The sequence below is a fragment of the Rutilus rutilus genome (assembly GCF_951802725.1).
Source record: "Rutilus rutilus genome assembly, chromosome: 24".
Classification (NCBI taxonomy): domain Eukaryota; kingdom Metazoa; phylum Chordata; class Actinopteri; order Cypriniformes; family Leuciscidae; genus Rutilus; species Rutilus rutilus.
The window spans coordinates 1,108,050-1,130,404 of NC_140228.1; the positions used below are offsets into that span (position 1 = coordinate 1,108,050).

Sequence of the window (22,355 nt, forward strand, 5' to 3'; positions counted from 1 at the left end):
AATATTCGTGCACATCCCTAGTTCATATGCTGGCGCTATTCTGGTACTATACTCAGGGTGAAGTGTTTGACTCAGACCGGCTGATCCGCTCTGTTTCCTATTTCCCGTTACGCGCTGTTGTCGGTGCTGGCCCGCGCTGCTGGCCGCCCGTATTATTCTCTGTCGCGCGGGAATTTTTCCCTTCATGTGAGACCGACTATGTCGTTTTCTCCTACCCTTATGAGTGCTTATGTACTGTATGGGCTCGCTCTGCCGGCCCTACTGTTTGTACTGTTATATGTTTATAGACCGGCCGCGCCGCTCTATTTCATATGCTGCATGAAGTGCCTGTACTGCGCTGGCCCATCTCTCCGACCGGCCACATTTCCCAGCAGAGTGTTTTCCCTGGTTTCCCTGGGATTCATGGGCTCGATGCTCGGCGCACACGGCGTTGACAAAGGGTTCCCGATGCGTAAGCTAACCTTACGCAATACGAGAGACCTCTCGTAAGAGAACGTACTCGGTTACTAATGTAACCTCGGTTCTCTCTAGAAGAGGGAACGAGTATTGCGTAACCTGCCGTGTCGCGCCACGAGCTTTTGCGCTTCAGACTACGAAAACCAGAATTTTAGCCTATGAGCGCTGAATATATACACGCTGGCCACACCCATTCTGACGGTTAGAAGGGTGTGGAGGGCGCGAAGCGCCCTCATTGGTTGCCGCGTTCAGAGCGCTCACCGATAGGCTTAAGCAGTTGCCGCCGAGCAGCCAATGAGCACGCATATACAGCCTGCCTAGGTCTGTCGGCTGCTGAACTGCGTTGACAATGTATACAAAATTAAGGATAATTTTTTGGCTTCAGATCTCGAAGAAAGAAGACTTTCCCGATGCGTAAGCTAACCTTACGCAATACTCGTTCCCTCTTCTAGAGAGAACCGAGGTTACATTAGTAACCGAGTACGTTTTATATGCTTATAAATTTTAAATGCATTTCTCACATTTTTACAACTTAAATTTTAACTTAAATTATAATGACAACAGTTAATGCATTTCAGAAAGATTTACTGGAAAAATACAAGCAATAAGAGTTCTGAACGTTTCGTCGCCATCAGTGTGACTGTCGGTTTTTAAATTCTAAGATACTTGTCTCTTAATTCTAGTGTATTTTGACCAGTGATAACCTGGTTAAGTCGCTGTTTCCCATGTTGGTGTCAGCTGTGGAGAAAAATAAGCCGATTTTGGTGGTCAAAGTCCTAGGAAAAGCACAAGCCTCGATCACAGACATTATCACTAATGTGGAAAAGATAGTGGAAAGGTAAGAATATTTTCCTCATGAAAACATTATTCTTCTACATGCAACTGCTATAATCAGGCAAAAGTATGAACAAATTTTAAGATAAACTTTTAAGCTAGTTACACAGCCCAATAAGCCCATTGGTATAACATGCTAATTTAACAGCAACATTTCTTCAACATTGTATAGGTATGATTTACACATTAAAGATGTAACATCGGCCACCAGTGATGTTATCAAGGAAAAAGATGATACAGATAAAAAGTTTAAAGAAAAAGACAACGAGTTAGAGCTGACTGAAAAATCCCTGAATGATATGAAAGCTGAATTTAAAAAAAACACAGAAGAGCTTGCTGAAACTGAGAAAAAGATAAACAGTAAAAACCATGAGATTCAAGAGTTTGTCAGATCCATAACTCAAACAAGTAGATGCCTCTGCGTCTTCGCTGCAATCGTTCCATTCATCGGGCTAATTGTTAAAAGCATTTATGATGCTGCCCATGATCCTGAACAAGATGCACATTTGAAGGCTCTTGAAGCTGAATTGAATATCCTCATCGCTGATAAGACTGCTCTGAAACAGAAGCAGTGGCAGATCCAACTCCAGACGATGGATCTGCAGATGAAGGACAGGAGTGAGTCTGTTTTCTTTCATGTTTTAAGTATACTTACATGACAAGTAATGCTTAAGACTGTGCCAAGATTCAAGTCTAGTTTAAGACAGGGAGCGAATGTGTGGCTTGTTGAAACCTTTATTTCCCCTCTGCAGAGTCCATACCCGACCCCATCTATCTACCTGAAGTTCAGAAAAGCTTGACAAAAATTCATGACATTCTGGGTGAGCTCAAAAACTTCTGGGCGAGTGTTCGTGTGTTGTTGGTCTCCCTGGAACAGAAGACCTTTGTTGGAGAAGATCTTATCGAAGACCTTGCCGACCTAAAAGATGAATTTCTTGATTCAATCAAAACAGCCACAGAGGTAAAATTAATGTTTACATGATTACAAGAACATTTCCAGGAAGATATTCTTCTTATTATTATTATTATTATTATTATCTTTATTTGTACCTGAGGGAAGGCTTGAGGGTTCCCTCTTAAAGGCACAATATGTATTTTTTTTTGCTTTAAAAATATAAAGAAATTAATATATCTATGTTATATATTTTTTAAAGTTGTGTATTTACATTATCCCGACAGTTCCAATTAATTTCTAAATCCAGAGAAATTAATATTTTAATTTGAAGACACGGACCGTGTCTTTATTTCCGTTTTGTCGCAGTCAATGGCGTCATATCCGCGTTGCCTGGTTTCCGCCTATGGTTTCCACTCGTACTGCCATGGTAACCAGAGCTATGAGCAGAGCCCTCTGATTAACCAAGGCGACAGACGCAGACAACTGTGGAGTTCGCAATGTCTATCTGCACGCTGTTGTTGTTGTTTTCAAACATTATGGACCATGGCAAGCAAACTTTGGATAAAAAAGCAGAACTAAAAGGAGAATCAATATCAGCGCGGTGTTTTCGAGGTGCCTAGAGCTCCCATAGACAGTATATAAGCGAGAGCTCCACGTCCGAGACTTCGACTGCTCCTACATGTACTTTATTAAACAGGTGAGCACATTTACATAAAACTAATCAATGTTATATAGATCAACAATGATAAAATGTTAGAATATGATCTGTATGTTATTCGAATGTTGATCTAGCTTACTGCTAGTCTCATACAGACAAACTAACATTTCAACACATTCAGATGCAGTTTAGTGTGCTAATGTAACGTTAATGTTAGACCAGGTGAAACAGCGCTGCGTTACCTCACAAGTTTAATTTGTCTAATAAACTGACCTGTGAGCAGTAATTCTGCACTCGTGTAGTTCGGTAGAATTAGTGATGTGACATTTGAACCGAGGCGTCGGAGCGTGTGTCGAGAAAAAGTGGGCGTGCCAGATGAAGCCGCGATTCGAGGCTTGTGTCGTTAACGTGAAAATCACGTGACTAATGACAAACGAGGCCTCGGTTTGTGTGGATACGTCATCGGTTCGGTCTGAGTGTCGCTTCCGGATAAAAGGCGGTTCGAAACTCGCGCCTCCTTGTGGGCGTTGCAGGAGTAGTAGAAGCAGTTGTAGTAGTGTCAGAGAGTCAGAGAGTTAGATGATAACTGTTGTGTCATATGTGAGGGCTGTATATTATTACATTATCAGGTTAGAATAGTTATAGTATATTATTATTATAGTAGGCCTAGCTATATTATAGTCTTGTTATATTAATTAGATAATATTATTTGGATTGCTCTGGATTTTTGCATCTGGACTGGACTGCTTTTTGATTTGGATTGCCCTTTTGGATTTGTTTGCTTTTTGTGACTCTTCTTTTTCCTGGTAATGGACGAGCAAGAAAGAGGAGATCCTTCCCTGTCTGGGCTCAACAGAAGCATCAGTGTCCTCATTTGTACCACTGCCATTTTTACGTTCCCCTGCATCCCCTGTTCCTTGTGAAAGGATATTTTCCAAGGCTAGAGAGATTTTGTCCAAGAAGAGGAATCGTCTAAACCCCAACACACTTGAAATAATTCTGTTTCTCAATAAAAAATCTATTGTAATACTTCCTTCCGGACTATTCTGTTGCAGTTTACTTTAATCTGTTATCTATAATCTGCTAAATGAATAAATTTACTTTATTACACCCCCTCTAACATAAGCACTGCACTCAACACAGTGTCACTGTTGTTGTTCATACTGTCACTATCCAAACAATTTATGAATAATTAATAAACTGTGTGTGTGACTCTGCACAAGTAAATTCAGACAGAGAAAGATACATATTTTATATTATACACAGTAATGGACAAATGTCTGATCATGTCTTTTTATTATTGCAAATGAAAGGTTACAGACATCAACAGTGAGTAGCCTACAAAATAAATAAATAAATATTTGTATTTATAAAAATATTTTTATAAAATATACATTTAAATAAAAATATACAAATAAATATAAATATTTATTTACATTACAAATAAATATTTTTATTTCTAAAAGTATTTTATAAAATATACATTTATTTTTTAAAAAATATTTTTTTTTTAATAAAATTAGGGAGGGAGGGGGGGCGTGGCTCTGAACACTGGTTCAGAATGAATGAATTTGTCTGCTATTTCTTTGCACAGTAGCTAGGTGTCACTAGTGAGCAATGCTGAATGAAGCTTCGAGTAATGAACCTTTGGCTGAAGCAATGGACTGCGAGGTCTCAGTGGTTCAGGAAGCCTCATTTTGCCATCACTAGGTAGAATGAAAATCGGGAGCTCGTGTCGCGTTTGGAGCTGATAGCTGTCTCTTAGCAATCCCGAACTGCTTCATATCACAGCCATGATAAAAGCATTGATGTATTCAGTCATCCATAAACATTATTAGATCAGCCGACGGCTGGCTTGACGTTGACGACAACATCCATAATTCTTAGCATGTGTTGCGTCATCAAACTACGCCTTTGTTATTGTAAATAGGTTAGCGACCCCTAGTGGAGAAAAATTCCATATTTTACGTTTAAATGGCAGTCTCATTTTTTCATCTAAATGTCTAATGTGACTTTGCCTTGGCTTTTGGCTTGCTTAGTTGGGGACATTTAATATTCAACAATATTATTTATCTGCCTTTCTTAGGGTGGACGATGACACAATTTTCTTCTAGAAACAAACTTGTTGTTTTATTTTCATATTATCACTGTGAAGCTGCTTTGATACACTCTGTATTGTAAAAAAGCGCTTTATAAATAAAGGTGACTTGATTTATAAATGTTTTAATTCCACAGGCTTGGGGCTGTTTTGGTGCAGACTGTCAAAAAGCATCTGTCATCTTTAAGCTCCAGACCAAAGATGCCTACAAGTTTTTGGAGGTCAGTCCTTCCTCTCTCTCCAAGGAGGAGTGGCAAATTGAGTACGAAAGTGTAAAGGAAAAACTGGAGGAAATAGACCCACAATAAAGTGTGTCATCCTCTGCTACACCTGCCATTACTGAATGATCTACAGAGCGCTGACACACTCATCGTCCTCTTTGAGTTTTCTGCCTCATGATGCTGGTAACCTGGTATGATGATGTTTAGCCTTTTTAAACACTGTACTTGTAAACTAGAGTTCTGTAATCTTTTCTACTTAATGCCTAAAACACTCTTTATATACTCCTCTCTGTATGTATCATCTCTTATGAGCTCTTGCTAAAAGACTCTTGTTGAATGGATAAAAATGGACGAATGCTTCTACTAATAAAGTTTGATAACATTATTATTGACTTTTTGTTTTCTTACATCCCTAGTGAAAAAAAAAAAACCTATACCAAAATGTATTTAAAATACATTTATTTCATACTAAGTATGCTACAAACCCATTAACATAGTTGCTGACATATCATTTGAGACTTATTAGAGTATTAGTAGACTGGAAGAGTTAGGGTTAGAATAAGTTGACATGTAGTTGCCAGGCCAGTGGACAATTTTCAACTATCACACTGAAGGATATGTAGCAAATTAACATGAGGCTTTTCTTAACTGTGTTGGTCTCCTTACTGATTAGTATCAAATTACAGGGTCAAGCTGGTGCCAAATGCACAATTTTAAAACCGTTGATGACATCAAATCCTTACAGATGTGTTTTTAAGGCAGTTGATTATTCATGGGAAGACAAGCTGCTGTTTACAAGCTGTGTACGTCACTACAGAAATTGTTCGCATCCACATTATAGTTCATGGCCTTTACCAGCATTCAACAGTATTGATTCTAACTATCAGTTGGCTCTTATTGTTAAATCTGAAGGGAATTCTTCCTGGTGTATTGAAGGAAACAGTGTAGTGAAAGCTAGGCCAGAAATGCATTTCCAATTTTCCAAATGTGACAAAACTATTCTAACAACGACAAACGAAACACTTGTTGCTTCTAATGGCACACATCTTGTTTATGATAACAAAGTTTATCCATTCCTTCCTAAGGATGGAAAGGTAGATCCTATTTGGCTTATATTCTACTGGCAATGCGAATAGTATCAGAGGATTATGTGAAACAATTTAATCAAGACATAAAAAGCATTCAATCTCTGAAACTGAAAAATATTTGGGACCATTTTTAGGAGTAACTGATTTGCTCCTAAAAGGTGCCCCCTGTGCCGTGCAGCAGCAGCAGCTCATTTGCATTTAAAGGGCACACACTAAAACTTTTTCTGAGCCCCAAAAAATGACAATTTAAACATGCTGTAAAAAATTATCTGTTGGGTATATTGAGCTAAAACTTCACATACACACTCTGGGGACATCAGACACTTATTTTACATCTTGTGAAAAGGGGCATAATACGGGACCTTTAACAAAACCACTTATTGAACATATTAACCTGAACCACATTAACCTCCATGACTCAAGCGACCACAAAAACAGAAGTTAAATATCAGTTTCTTTGGAAGTCCTTCTCTCTGAGGGCAGAGGGTGGGCATAGATAGTATAAAAGCACCACATACATTGTTCTCCATATCACTTGATACAACAAAGGTAAGTCAGTTTTTATAATCATTAACTTTTATAATAATTTTCATGTTTTAAACCCAACAAAACTGTTCTGCTTTCAGTACAAGTACAAAAAAGTATTTAGTCAGCCACCAATTGTGCAAGTTCTCCCCCTTAAAAAGATGAGAAAGGCCTGTAATTTTCATCATAGTTACACTTCAACTATGAGAGACAAAATGAGAAAAAAATCCAGAAAATCACATTGTAGGATTTTTAATGAATTAATTGGTAAATTCCTCGGTAAAATAAGTATTTGGTCACCTACAAACAAGCAAGATTTTTGGCTCTCACAGACCTGTAACTACCTCTTTAAGAGGCTCCTCTGTCCTCCACTCGTTACCTGTATTAATGGCACATGTTTGAACTCGTTATCAGTATAAAAAAACACCTGTCCACAACCTCAAACAGTCACACTCCAAACACCACTATGGCCAAGACCAAAGAGCTGTCAAAGGACACCAGAAACAAAATTGTAGACCTGCACCAGGCTGGGAAGACTGAATCTGCAATAGGTAAGCAGCTTGGCTTGAAGAAATCAACTGTGGGAGCAATTATTAGAAAATGGAAGACATACAAGACCACTGATAATCTCCCTCGATCTGGAGCTCCACGCAAGATCTCACCCCGTGGGGTCAAAATGATCACAAGAACGGTGAGCAAAAATCCCAGAACCACCCGGGGGGACCTAAGCCCCATTCACACAGCACTTTGAACCCGGCAAATTGCCGGCAAATTGCCGGAACGCCTTCTGTGTGAACGCAAACACGACCCGGGTTTAATGCCGGGATCGATGCCGGGTTGGGGACCTAGTAACATTGCCGTGTTCAGACCCGGAACGCGCGCTGTGTGAACAAAAGCCAGGACAAATGCCGTAAGGGGTGTGTCGTAGTGATGATGCACGAGCCTTCGCAATGACGTAGTTATCGTGCGACTCTGTTACTCTGTTAGAAGAAAGTTTGTGTTCGTCATCGATACAAGAAAGAACGAAAAGATGTCTGCAAACTGGACTGAAGCAGAGACCCGAGAGCTCCTTGCAATCCGCGCCGAAGCTGAGATCGTTCGCCAGCTTTGTGGAACGGTACGTGATGCGTTAGTGTACGACCGAATCCGAAAAAAAATGATCGAGCGTGGTTTCTCGAGATCGAAAGCGCAGATCATAAGTAAACTTAAGGCGCTGCGTAAAAAATTCCACCAAGTTCACGACTACAATGGAAAGAGCGGTAGTGGAAGATTAGACTGGCCTTTCTACGACCTGTGCTACGGCATATGGGGAACGAGCCACTCGGCAAACCCAGTGGCACTACTGGGTAGTATGGACTCGTCTTCGCCTTCGTGTACAAATGACGAAGAGGAGTTATCACCAGAACCGTCTTGTTCCTCCGCATTTTCCTCTTCTTCTGCTTCTCCCTTGCCCTCAGTTGCCTCCAGTCCGGAGACCATTGAAGAAAACCCTAGAGAAATCCGTTCAGGTGAGCTATATAACCATTAACTATATTGTTGGGGACATTCTAAAACGATGAACGTGAAAAAAGCTCATGAAGCCAGAATTGCACTTAAATCTAACGTGAAAAATGTCATATTAAGTATATTCTTCGCTGTATAGTATACAGTATTAATAAATAAGCTTTATAGTAAATTAGGCCCTCTAATATCACTGTGTTCATGCATCAATCCTAGTTTAAGTGTTTTAAAATGTCCCCATGGTTGTAGTCTTTAGTTTGTGTTTTGTCTGCCATACATCACGTGTGTATTCCTGGTTAATAATACAACTTTTGGGTTTGTCTTTTCAGAATCGCCTCAACCACCTCCTGCTAAAAAGGCCAGAAAGCCCCTTTCCAGGACTCAAACAATTATGAAAGAGGTGAAGGACCTGTTTTTTGAAATGGACAGAGACTTTGAGGAGAGGGAGCGTGTTCGCTTGGCAGAGCAGAGGGAATACGAGGAGCGACTGAGGAGAGAGGCGAGTCTGGCAAGGGAAGATGAACTGGCAAGGCAGATGTCGATGCTGCGCGAGCTACAAGAGACCCAAAACCGTTTTTTGGGTGAACTCCTACGCCACATGCCAGCTCCGGCACCCACACATTATTACGTGCCTCCACGTCATACCCGCTTCAATATCCCAAGCACATCAGAAGAAACGGAAAACAGCACATTCACGCCGTTGTCATCCTCTTCGTTTCTACAGCTGGATTAGGAATAGTATAAAGTCATAGTATATTTTAATGCTGTGCGAGCTACAAGAGACCCAAACCCATTTTTTTGGGTGAACTCCTACGCCACATGCCAGCTCCGGCACCCACACATTATTATGTGCCTCCACGTCATACCCGCTTCAATATCCCAAGCACATTAGAAGAAACGGAAAACAGCACATTCACGCTGTTGTCATCCTATTCGTTTCTACAGCTGGATTAGGAATAGTATATAGTATAATTTAAAGGTGTTTTTTTTTTTTTTTTTTCTTTAAGTGTTTTCATTTGTGCTCTAATTTATATTTGCAATCTAGATTAAACACTTTGTATTGTTTCATATGTTTATATGTTTTATTTGCAAATATAAAAGTTTGCATTCAACATACTGGTGTGTGCTTCATTATTGCTTTTTCAATATAACTGTGTACAGTGCCATATTACTACAATTACATATAAAATACATAATGTATTTTAAAAAAAGATAAATATTAAATAGATTTCATTTAATTGAAATACAAACTACTGAAGTCACTTTTCTATATCTTAAAAAAAAAAAAAATGCTGGGCTAACTTGGACAAGCTGCTAAATGATTCAATATACATAAAATGTTTTTCAAATTATATTTCAAATTGTTTATTTATCATCTGTGACCACACTCCATTATTTCAGTTATGAAAAAAGTGACTGACAAACGTAGTGAATAGTTTTACAATAAATAATTTTTATTGAAAAACTTTGACATGGTGTATTTTGGTTGTGCAGGTAAAGTAACACGAGTCATGACAAGAGAGTCATCATAGCCTCACGAATTCCTTGACAATTATGTCCTCCCACCCCCTGAAACATATCTTGATCAGGCTCTTGCAAATCATCTGTGATGTTCCAGTCAGGCAAATAAACTTCTTTGTTCAGCTCACAAATATTGTGCAGAACACAACAAACAGCAACAACATCAGACATCAGAGCTGTATCGACATCGTTGCGCTTAAGCAAACACCTCCAACGACCTTTAAGGCGACCAAAAGCGTTCTCCACAACCATCCGTGCTGAGCTCAGTCGGTAGTTGTAGTGTCGTTGTTGAGGGGTCAGGGCATGGTGGTTTGTGAAACCCTTCATAAGCCAGTTCTTGAGGGGGTATGCCGCATCGCCGATTAAATGGACAGGAACCTCGACATCATTCACTGTCATTGAGTTCTGTTAAAAACAAAATGTACAAATAATAAATCACAATGCAATTTTTTTACAATGCAGCTGTTAATGTTAATGTCATACATGGTTTAATACACTTGCATCTAGATATCAAAACATGACAAATAAAATGTGCCAGTAAAACAAATACTGCGTACCTCACGAGGAAACAGGTATCCACCCTGTTGCTCTGCCATTTTGAAAATGGGAGAGTTGGACAACACACGAGCGTCATGCGTGCGCCCAGGCCAGCCCACATATACATCTGTAAAGCTAGTTCAAGAGACATGGCATTAAAATATGGACACATAAAAATTAATCGAATTTCTGTAATGAACACAATAGCTTAGGAACTACATTCTTACCAGAAATTGTGGTCCACAACAGCTTGAAGTACAATCGAATGCCATCCCTTACGATTGTAGTAAGCTGTAGCATCTTCTTGGGGAGCAATTATAGGGATGTGGCTACCGTCTATGGCACCAGCACACAAAGGATACCCACGTTCAGCGAACCCATTTAAAGCCTTTTGAAGAGCTTCTCCTTTGGGCAAGGAGATGAAACGTTTCAAAAGCTTTCTCTTCAGTGTTGCAGTGACTTCGTGAACCAGTGTACAAACAGTGGATAGCCCCACACCAAAGAGACAACTGATTGTACGGTACTCGCCAGGGGTAGCATACCACCACAAAACAATAGCCAATCTACGGCGTGGTTCAAGGGGCTTTCTCCAGTTCGTAAGCTTGCGTCTCAGGCTTAGCTCAACAAGTTGCAGAACAAACTCGAACGTGTCCCGTGACATCCGAAAGTGCTGCCGCCACTGATCTTCGTTGAAGTTTTCCAGGACATTTGACCAAAACACAGCCCCTTGAGGTCTTCGTACCATCCACAGTCTTCTCTTCGAAACACCCAGTTGCATGAGCCGTGTACAAAGAACTGTAGCTTTTAGCATCCGATGGCGTCTCCGTGCTTTACGTCTCGCGGCTTCATTTTCTTTCATACTCTCCGCCAATTTAACTTCCAGCGTATTCCGTATCGAATTAACACGTTGAAAAGAACTCAAAATCGAAAATAAAATTGTGATTTGACCACGAAACATGTTGTACATAAACAACAAAGTTTGAACAGCAACATCTAATGCCTGATCAGCTGCCATGTTGTTCAAAGCAATGCAAACACTTCCGCTTTTCGACGCGTACCTTATACGTCACATCATAACGTCACGCGTCTATCCGGGACATACCCGGGTTGTGTGTGAACGCGCTCTCTGATTCCGGCAAATCACTGGCAGTGTGAATGAACCATTTTCAAACGAACCCGGGTCAAATCCCGGGTCACTTTATCCGTGTATTTTCCGGAATCTCTGTGTGAAAGGGGCTCTAGTGAATGACCTGCAGAGAGCTGGGACCAAAGTAACAAAGGCTACCATCAGTAACACACTACGCCGCCAGGGACTCAAATCCTGCAGTGCCAGACGTGTCCCCCTGCTTAACCCTCTGAGGTCGACAAACGCGTCGGCGCGTTTTGATGGATTTTTTTCACATAGCAGCAACATAAACTTAAAAAAATCCGTCATTTGTGGTCATATAAATAAAATAAATACATGATTATAAACTATAGAGGGTCTTCTTTTTTTGTGTACACACACATTAACATCAAAACCTTGTTTTTATTTTTAAATAAATAAAATAAACAGGGTGTGCTTTCAGCTCACTCTGTCTCCGCAAAAATCTTTCTGAAACAAGTCTGGAAAATGAACTGAAACTCAGCTAAAACTTATCACACAATTTTTGTTAAGGCTGCTTTACTTGATGGGCCATTGGGGGAGTGTCACACCCCTGGTCTGAATCTCTTTAATATTGATGGTCCATTACCCCTCCCATGCATATACCTCTTCTGACAAAAAAACTGTTTTACAACGTTTAAATCAATGTATTGTTTTATGAGAACGATAAGGCAGGATGATTTTCACACAATTTTGATGTCAGAACTCGAAGCGACAACATACATTAGTCAAAAGTATTGAGGACACATATTTAGTATGTTTTTGTGGTCTTATTTCAGCAACTTTCATTTTTATTTTTTCAAATAACCATGCATAAACATTATTCTCTTAAAAATACAAAGATTTACAAGCATGTTGATCAGATATTATGGTAGCCCTGTTTGTGCTATATAGAGTGAATTTACACCTTTTCCATTAATATGTTTATAAATAACTGAAAAAAGCACAAATGTCAGAGCATGTCAGAACACCTCCAGGCCCCAGAAAACCCCTCAGACACCAGAGAGTTAAGCCAGTACATGTCCAGGCCCATCTTAAGTTTGCTAGAGAGCATTTGGATGATCCAGAAGAGAATTGGGAGAATGTCATATGGTCAGAAGAAACCAAAATAGAAGTTTTTGGTAAAAACTTAACTCGTTGTTTTTGGAGGAGAAAGAACACCATACCTACTGTGAAGCATGTGTAACGAGTTATAAGTACAATTCAAGTTTAATGTATTGTTGTCTTTTCCACTAAAATCCTTATTTTATTACTGATTTATTTTAGTTTTTCTTTGAGCAATATATGTTGTTTCTGCTATTCACATTAGAGACTTTTATTTTGACATGTTTTTCTGTTGCTGCATTGGTGCCATTTTGAGTGTGCGCGCGCGCCTCTCTCTTTAGTTCGCATTGCACATGCTGGGGAGAGGTAAGCGTTTTGCAGAGCTCTTCGATTTGTGAGCAAATTAAGTTTGTAAAGTGTGTAAATCGATTTGATAATCCTTTGTAAACAGTACGGAGACTGTCTAGTATGTTCTGTTTTATGTTATATGTGTGTGTGGATCAATAATTTGAAGATATATCGTGTGAGCTTTGTAATCTGAATTAGCTAGGTTTTGAGTCATTAATCAGCTAAACTAGTGTTGTATCATTCAGGTGATGCAATAATGAGATGCTCACACGACGTTTATCAACTTTATTGCTGTAATCCACAGGTATTTCACTTTTATTGTGTTTTATTTTCTATATTGTGTTAATGTTGTGTAGTTAGCATAATTGTTGCATTGAGTTCGCATTGCACATGCTGGGGAGAGGTGATGCAATAATGAGATGCTCACACGACGTTTATCAACTTTATTGCTGTAATCCACAGATCCACAGTTGGTGAAAGCCCATGTTGGGTGTGACTGAATAAACATCGTCATTGTGATGAACCGCAGTAACAGTGTCCTGGTCCTTATTAAACACAACGCAGAGAAAAGAGTATCGTGACAGCGGTTGGCAGCAGACCGGTTACATTGGTGCCGTGACCCGGATCAGAAGATTTGCTTCAGGATCAACGTCAGTTGGGTCACAGAGGGACGCTGCATTGAGGTTCAGTTTTGTTGATAAAAGAACTGTGAGAATACAAATGGACATTTGAGATTTCTAATATTGATTTAATGCATTCTCTCATTTAAGTGATTTATTTTTCTCACATTTTCTGACATTTTTCATTTGTTTATTTTATTTGAAATTTGATTTTCAAGTGTAAACATGGCGTTCAGTTTAAAAGATGATGAAATTGACGCCTATGAGACAATGACTGGTTTAGGTCTTGGGAGGGGGAAGTTTTTTAGTGAAACTCCAATTGTGAGAGAGAGTAAGGTGAACAGAACCCCCCGTGTATTAAGCTCCACACGTGTGACTGATCATGATACTGTGCCCTTAGCTGTTCCAGACATAGCAGATCCAAATTGGCAAGGTTTGATAGCACACATAGCTCAACAAGTGGGGCAGACCATGTTAGCATCTCAAAAAGAGGCTAGTTACGGTGAAGGAGAGAACAAGAGTGCACAAACACCAGGGTTAGGTACCAGTAAGACATTCTCAGACATACCTTCACTTAACTTGACTGGAGTGAGGTTAGTAATGCAAAGTGAAGCAAAAGAGCCCCCAGTCTACCGTGGTGATGCATCAGACAAGTTTGGTGTGCGTGAGTGGGAGGAGCTGATGGACACATATCTGAGGAAGAGAGGAATACCATTAGCAGAGCAGCATCAAGAGATTTTAAGCAGATTGATGGGTAAAGCTAAAGATGTCGTCAAAGTCACTCTTCGCTGTAATTCAGCTTTAAACCCAGTTGAGAACCCGAAGGTTATCATTGACATCCTGAAACAACATTTTAGCGATGCTAATTATTCATGTATGCCTTTGGCTGATTTCTATGGAACTGTTCCATTAGTAGGAGAGGATCCTGTCGAGTACTGGGTGCAGTTGAACAAAGCAGTGGATCTTGCGGAGGAAGCTTTAAAGAGACTTGGGCGGCGAATGGAAGATCCATGTCAAGAAGCTGCAATGATGTTCGTGAAGTACTGCCCAGATTCCACTCTTGCTGCAGTTTTCCGTTTCAAAGCTCCAGAAAAATGGACTGCACAGGAAATCCAAGAACAGCTTGACAGGTACCACACAGAGTTAAAAGAGCAGATGTCAGCCAAGCCTAAGCGTCACCCTGCTACAAGGCATGTCACCGCTCACATTCAGACGCTCAATGAGGATGAAGTGGATGTTGGCTCTCCAACAGAGCCGGGTGAGTGCAGCAAAGTTAGTAATGCACACACTATACAGGATGACAACAATTGTATGAGAACTCTGATTAATCTCCTTGACCGTGCGTCAAAATGTTCAAATGCCATCTCGCCAGCCCCAAAGCAAGCTCTGTAGAGTATGCCAATCTCACGATCACTCTACTGTAACACATTGTCGACGAGAACGTCTGTGTTTTGCATGCTTCCAGCCTGGGCACAGTAAAAGGGACTGTACAAGTGACAGGTCCGGACCCGGCCCATCACCATTCTGGGGTCCATCAGGTTTAAACTAGATGGCTCACGTTCGGAAGGGGGATGCGTGAGCATAAGTGAAGAACCCCTAGAGAGTGTTGATCTTCACCAGTTTTATGAGAATGCACGTGCACAGGCTCCCACTGGGACCAAGGTGATCGCACAAAATGTCCAGGTAGTTGAGGCATTCGACGATTTGTTCTACGCACCAGTCAGTGTTAATAATGTGTTTTCGATTAAGGGGATGCTTGATACAGGCTCCATGGCCTGCACTTTTAGTGACAAAGTGGAAAAAAGGATGTTAAGTGAGAATGTATTGCCTTCACCCACACCACTTCAAGAGGAAGTCATCTTAGTAGGATGTGGTGGCAAGGTTACAAGACCAAAATGCATGTATGAGGTCCAGTTGAAAGTTTATGGAGAGAGCTGCCTAGTGCCTATTCTCGTTGTACCCGGCCAGCGGGATGATCTGATCATTGGTACAAATGTCATAAAATTCCTTGCGCATCGGATGAAAGGTAGCAATGATTTTTGGAGACTTGTTTCTAATCATAGAGTGGAGCCAATGGCAGGATGTGAGCAGTTCCTGGATGTAATGGCCAACACGTGTCGGTGGAAGGGTTCTGAGCTACCAGATAAGGTGGGAACAATCAAGCTACAGCAGTGTGTCACTCTTTTAGCAAGGCAGGAACATCTTGTCTGGGGAAAACTGCCAAAAAATGTCCCGATGTCACCCGGGAGCACAGTTGTAGTGGAACCTACAAATTCAAGGTCTGTGTCACGAGACATTATGGTCGGGCGGGTTGTCACGCCATTATGGGGTGATCGCTGGGTTCCCGTAAAAGTCACTAACTTCTCTGATAAGCCAGTCACCCTTAAGAGGAATCGCAAATTAGCAGACGTGTTCCCATGTGTTGCCATGGAAGATTTCGAACTTTTCCAAGGGCTGAGTCGAGCTGAAGTGTCTGCAGAGGAGAGTCAGTATTCCTCTAAATCATCAGAGGATTTCAAACAGAGATTGGAAAATGTTGGTCTCGTTGATCTTGACATTCATTCTGTTTCTGTCAGCCATGTGACAAAGGAGAAGTTAGTACAGTTACTGGAGAGATACAACGACGTGTTTTCTAAGCATGCATTGGACTGTGGAGAAGTAAAGGGTTTTGTTCATCGCATTCGGCTAATGGATGAGCGTCCATTCAGACTCCCTTATCGTAGAGTGCCGCCTGCACACTACCAAAAGTTGCGCCAGGTTTTGTCCCAGATGGAAGAACAAGGGATAATTAGGAAGTCTGTTAGTGAGTATGCTTCTCCGTTAGTCCTAGTGTGGAAGAAGGATGGCAGTCTGAGGCTATGCACAGACTTCAGATGGTTAAACGCAAGAACGATAAAGGATGCACACCCACTTCCACACCAATCTGACTGCTTAGCTGCTCTGGGCGGAAACACACTCTTCAGCACCATGGACCTGACATCAGGGTTTTATAACATCCCCATGGCTGAAGAGGACAAGAAATACACTGCGTTCACGACTCCTGTAGGGCTGCATGAGTATAATAGGATGCCGCAAGGGCTATGCAACAGTCCAGCCTCTTTTATGCGGATGATGGTAAGCATCTTCGGAGATTTGAACTTCAGCAGCTTGTTATGTTATCTCGACGACCTGTTGGTGTTCGCTCCGAATGAGCAGGAAGCTTTAGAAAGACTGGAGATCGTGTTCAGTCGTCTGAGGCAGTACAATCTTAAGCTGAGCCCTAAGAAATGCCACCTACTGAGAACCTCTGTAAAATTCCTTGGTCACATCATAGACAGGGATGGAGTTTCAGTAGATCCTGCCAAAGTCGATGTTATCTCGAAACTGTCTAAGGCAGATCTTATGGAAGATGACAAATGTACTCCATCAGTGCAGAGGATCAAATCAGTTCTTGGGATGATCTTATATTACCAACATTTCATTCCTGGATGTTCTACTTTGGCAAGGCCGCTTTTTGCCCTTACGGCTGGGCAGAGGAGGAAAAGAGGGATCAAGGGAGACATTAAAGTGGGAACTTACAGGAAGCTCAAGCCCACGGATTGGACTTCAGAATGTGATAGCGCATTATTTTGCCTCAAGGAGAGTCTGCTTCAAAGTGTGGTTTTAGCGCACTCTGACTTTACTCTGCCTCTGATCCTGGCGATTGATGCCTCACTGGACGGACTGGGAGCTGTATTATCCCAAGTGCCTGCGGGTGAAGAGCGAGCTCGTCCAATCGCGTTTGCAAGCAAGACTCTGAGCAAATCACAGAGGAACTATCCAGTTCATAAGCTCGAGTTTCTGGCACTCAAATGGAGCGTGTGCGAGAAGTTTAGCCATTGGTTGAAAGGTCAAACATTCACGGTATGGACAGACAACAATCCGCTCACGTACATCATGTCCAAGGCAAAACTCGCTGCATGTGAGCAACGTTGGGTGTCCAAACTGGCATCTTACACCTTTGAACTGAAGCATATAGCAGGGAAGAAAAACGTGGTGGCGGATGCTCTGAGTAGAGACCCTTTTGTCAAGACCGTGAGCAGCAGGCTAATGAAGGAGCGATATCATGATTTACTTGTGGAGGCTGAAGCGGTTGATGGAGATGGAGTTCGAGATGCGTTTCGTCAAAGAGCTCAGAACTTACAGATCTGTCTCCAGTCCTGTCTTGACTTACCTTCTGACAGTGCCACTATCAAAGCCTGTTTAAGTTTACATGATCAGTGGGAAGAGACTTCTCAAGCAAGAGCCGTGCAGCTAATTCAGTCTTACCAAGATTTAATACCAGCTGGTATTGACACCCTTCCTACGATTGCTGCGGATGAAATTCGTGAAATGCAAGAGGCTGATTCAGTCATTTCAAGAGTGACGTTCTTTGTGAACTTGAAGCGTCAACCATCGAGGCGAGAGAAGGCCAACATGAGTTCCAAAACTCTATCTCTTTTCAGGCAGTGGGACAAATTAAAGCTCAAGGATGGAATACTGTACAGAGTCACACAAGATCCACACAGTAAACAGAAGCGGTATCAGCTGGTCTTACCTTCTAGCCTCAAGGGGCAGGCTTTAAAGGGTGTACATGATCTTGCGGGTCATCAGGGGCAAGCAAGAACCATTCATCTAGCCCGCCAACGTTTCTTCTGGCCAGGAATGGGAAACGATGTGTGTGAATACATCAAGTGCTGTCAAAGATGCATCCTAGCCAAGGCTCCTGAACCATCTGCACGGGCCCCTCTCGAAAGTATTAAGACCTCTATGCCCATGGAGCTGGTATGCCTGGACTTCTGGTCTGCGGAGGATGGGAAGAAACGCTCCGTGGATGTGCTCGTTGTGACGGACCATTTCACGAAGTTGGCACATGCCTTCCCTTGTGCAAATCAGTGTGCGAAACAAGTTGCAAGGTGAAGACTCAAATTTCATCATTTACTGTTGTTTTTAGTATTATTATTACTTTTTATTAATAATCATAATCAGTAGTATTATGTGTCTCTTTTATATACTTTTTATATACATTCATAATCATTTGTACTCAATTTATGTTGTGAAGATGTGGGGAGAGAGACTTTGGGGGACTTTGAGTGTGTGCTGACTTTGTGTGCTGGAAAGACTGTAATGTACATGCAGGGGATATACATTCCAACATTAATGGAAACCATATGTTCTTTTGCTGAAAGCATGTGTTCCTATGGAGATTTAGTTTTTTTATGGTCACCGTATAAAAACCAAGCCTGTTGTCCGAAAGATCAGAGAAGATGGCTGAGAAGCTGAATCAAGACCTTAGATCAGTCCATTGTCTCTCCTATGTCTTATATGTCTTATAAATAAATAAGAGATCTCTTGGCAAAATCACTGGTGTCTGTTTCCATGAAATTAAACAACAGGGGAAAGCCAGATTTTTAAATCAACAGCTTGGCGTCACGAAAAGCAGGATAGCATCCAGGCATTGGTCTAAATCATTAAGGTAAGACTTTTTCCTTTATATAAAAAGTTCTAAGTCTGCCTGATGATTGGACAATGACTGTAACTGCTAAAAAGAACTGTGCTGTTTAAGGGACCTGTGGTTTTGCCAGAGAATATAAAACATAGTAAAATAATAAATAAAAATAATTCAATTTAATTTGGCTTATTTAAGTTCTCTGAAAAGTAAACCTCTAAAAGTATTTGATATGCTAGGATAGAGATAGATCTTTTTTAGAAAGAAGACTATCTAGTCAAAAATTTGGGAAATTAGCTGTAAGACGGTTAAGCTAGGAAATTTGATAGGATACTTGTTAGACATGAGCGGTTAAGTGTGGCGAGTTCCCAGAGAAAGGGGTAAAGATAGTCTCTAAAACATTAACACGCTGGAGTAATACAAGTATGAAAAGGCAGCGATACTGATGACAGGAGTGGTTAATAGTGGCGAGTTCCAGAGGGGTAAAAATAGTCTCTAAAGCATTAACACACTAGAGTCATACAAGTATGAAGGTGCCGATGTAACTAGATAAGATCGCAGGCATTTCCAATTTTGACCGTAAAGCTTTTCAAATTTTTGAGGATACTGATCCGAGTAAGCTTAAAGAAAGAAAGAAAAAAAAAGGAAAAAGAAAACAAGAAATTAATCTGAGAGAATATCCACAAATATTAAAAAAAAAAAGAAAAAAAAACTGTTTCGAGTTAAGTGGAAACTAAACAAAATACGAGAAAACATTGAAGTTAACTTTTCTTTAAAATTTTCTTTTGTTCTGTGAAGTGAAGAGAGGAAAAGAGAGTGAGACAGCCCCTCCCTTTAGAATTTGCTCCATACCTTCACACACACATATACTGTAGTTGGAGAAGGGAGGGAGAGAGAGAGAAGAAGGGAAACCTCACACACACACACACACATACATACATGCACATATGCATACATACACAACACATACATAGGCTTGCAGTTCTGAGCGCACACACATAATATACAGAGAGAGCGAGAGAGAAGCAGAGTACCATAGCCCCACCCTTACAGAAACACACTCACACTCACAGACACATAGCCCTGCTGTTTGAACACAGGCACAGAGTGACAAAACTTTGCAAGATGGCAGAAAGAGACTGTAACAGCAGATCAATTTCAACTTGGTACCTTGAAAGAAAGAGCAAGAAACAAGCTAAGCTTTTGAAAAAAGGACTTGACATAAATGCAAATATCGATGCACAGTTACACTGGTTCGAGTCTCAAAAAGACAAGATAAAATCACAAGCATTTCCAATATTAGCAGCGCATTGGATTGTGAAGCAAGGAGGAATTTGTTGTGATATAAATGGCGGTCCAGTTCCACTTGTTGAAGTAATGAAGCCTCAAATTGAAGCATTTAACAAGTTGAACAAAATCATGTCCATTAAATGTTCAGATGGAGAAAATAAAACCAATGATGATTTGTTTGATCCAGATTGGACAAACATAATAACTGAAGCTGAAAGGAAATATTCACAACCACCAGCGAAATCCGCTGCCACAGTAACGCCTCCTCCTTACAAACCAATCTATCCAACTTTGCCTGAACAATATACAAGTTCATCTAAACCTTTGACACAGACTCAAGCTTTGAGATCAAATGGAGGTCCAGTTGACAAAATGTACATTGCATCTGCACAAGCAGCTCCAGTAATAACAAGATCTAAATCAGCCCAGCCGAACAGAGACATGTTACGATGTACACCAGCTCGTAATTATGGATCTGACTGGGGTGATGAGACAAGAGATGACGACATGATCACAGTTGACAAGATCGGTCCTCAATTTTCTTCACCTGTTGTTAAAAGGGAAGACTTACAATCTGAAATGATGACAGAAGAGAGACCATTCACACCAGGAGAACGTCAAGCCATTCTCACAGCCTTGCCTCCTCTGAAGAGACAAGATCCAAACACAGAGTTTTGGCGAGAATTAGACTCTCTGGTTGAAGCACATCAAATGACATTAAAAGACATACACACCATTGTGAAAGCTAAAATCCCAAGAGACAGATGGGAACGCTTGCCAGCTTCGATAACAACAGCCCAATGGATAAATTTGTGGGTTGATGACCAGGGGCGACCCCTGGGTCTTTGGCAAGCATTAGATGTGTTTCGAAAAGAAATCCAAGAAATCTTGGGAAGCGGAAAAATTCCATTCACATTAGTGACATTGATTAAGCAAAAGGATGATGAATCTCCAGATGAATATGCTCTGCGTAAGTGGAATGCTTACGAGAGATGGGCTCACTGTGCTAAAAAACAACCGGACAGAGATGATGTACAGTTCACTGACACACTTGTGGATGGACTTAGTACAAAATACCAACAAGCTTTATCACTTGGAGTTAATCCAGGCGAGACATTTGATCAAATTATGCAATGGGCTGGCCGCTTAGAGATGGCTATGAGATCAAACAAGGAAGAAGGAAACAAGCCAAATCGAAGAGGAGTGGCAACAGCTCAGTACAACATGGACACAAAGAAGAGGATGATTTTCTGCACCAACTGTGGAAAGCGTGGCCACTCAATAAAAGATTGTTGGGCTAAAGGAGGTGGAGCAGAAGGTCAAGGTCCATCATTTAAACAAGTCGGTGCGAAAAAAAATGATGAAACCCCTCAAGGGAAATTGTTTACTGAAGCTCAAGTCCGTCAGCTCATAGAGGGAATTATGCGTCCGCAATAGGAATCAGCGGCCCCCTGTATTAGTAAGAAAAGAGACAATCGCCTTTTCGTTAATGCATTAATAGGGGGCCACCCATGTGACGTGTTGCTCGACACAGGAGCGGCGATTTCAATAACAGATCTGAACCTACCTACAACAGATGAAACTATGGAAGTTGAAGGAGTTGGAGGAGGTATCACTAAATTTCGCAAAAGTATACAAGTTCCTTTGCAAATACATGAAGATGAAGTCTTATGGACATCCTTCTGGGTGGGTCCAAATTCACAAGGAAGCCTTATTGGCATGGACATTCTTCCATTGTTGAACATGATCATATTCACTGACAGTCGTCAAATCGCTACAACAGCTGGGATAATACCACACGAAGATCGCACATGTAATCTAACGTCTGTTGGTACAGCAAAACCAATTATCAGAGATTGGGGAAAAGACGGTGTGTGGGGACTTCTGTGCAGTTTATATCCAGATGTTTGGGCTAAACACAAATTGGATTGTGGTAAAGCCAACATTGACCCTGTTGTTATTGAGGGACCGATACATGCCCCTCATAAACAATACCCTATCCGACCTGAAGCAAGACAAGCTGTGGAAGAGATAGTGGCAGACTTGGAAGCTGAAGGAATCATCAGACAAACTTCATCAACCACTAATAGTCCTGTATGGCCTGTCAAGAAATCGGATAACTCATGGAGA

At 41.0% G+C, this 22,355-nt stretch overlaps 1 protein-coding gene and 1 long non-coding RNA gene across 5 annotated transcripts in view; one reads left to right on the plus strand and one right to left on the minus strand.

Annotated features, from left to right (window-relative positions):
• Positions 1-5,547, plus strand: part of LOC311284201 (uncharacterized protein) — a 30,622-nt gene extending 25,075 nt beyond the window's left edge. For all 4 annotated transcript variants that reach the window (XM_084399102.1, XM_084399105.1, XM_084399103.1 and 1 more), the window contains 4 exons: positions 1,140-1,294; positions 1,463-1,908; positions 2,043-2,251; positions 5,079-5,547. In XM_084399102.1, coding sequence (XP_084255228.1) covers positions 1,140-1,294; positions 1,463-1,908; positions 2,043-2,251; positions 5,079-5,249 — 981 coding nt within the window. In that variant the 3' untranslated portion in view covers positions 5,250-5,547. The remainder of the gene's footprint in view (positions 1-1,139; positions 1,295-1,462; positions 1,909-2,042; positions 2,252-5,078) is intronic.
• A 4,275-nt stretch (positions 5,548-9,822) lies between these two features.
• On the minus strand, positions 9,823-11,223 carry LOC311284301. The gene is made up of 3 exons (XR_014626185.1): positions 10,561-11,223; positions 10,354-10,468; positions 9,823-10,188 (listed from the first exon to the last, which is right to left on the minus strand). It is a non-coding gene; the product is annotated as an uncharacterized lncRNA (long non-coding RNA).
• Positions 11,224-22,355: the final 11,132 nt, after the last annotated feature.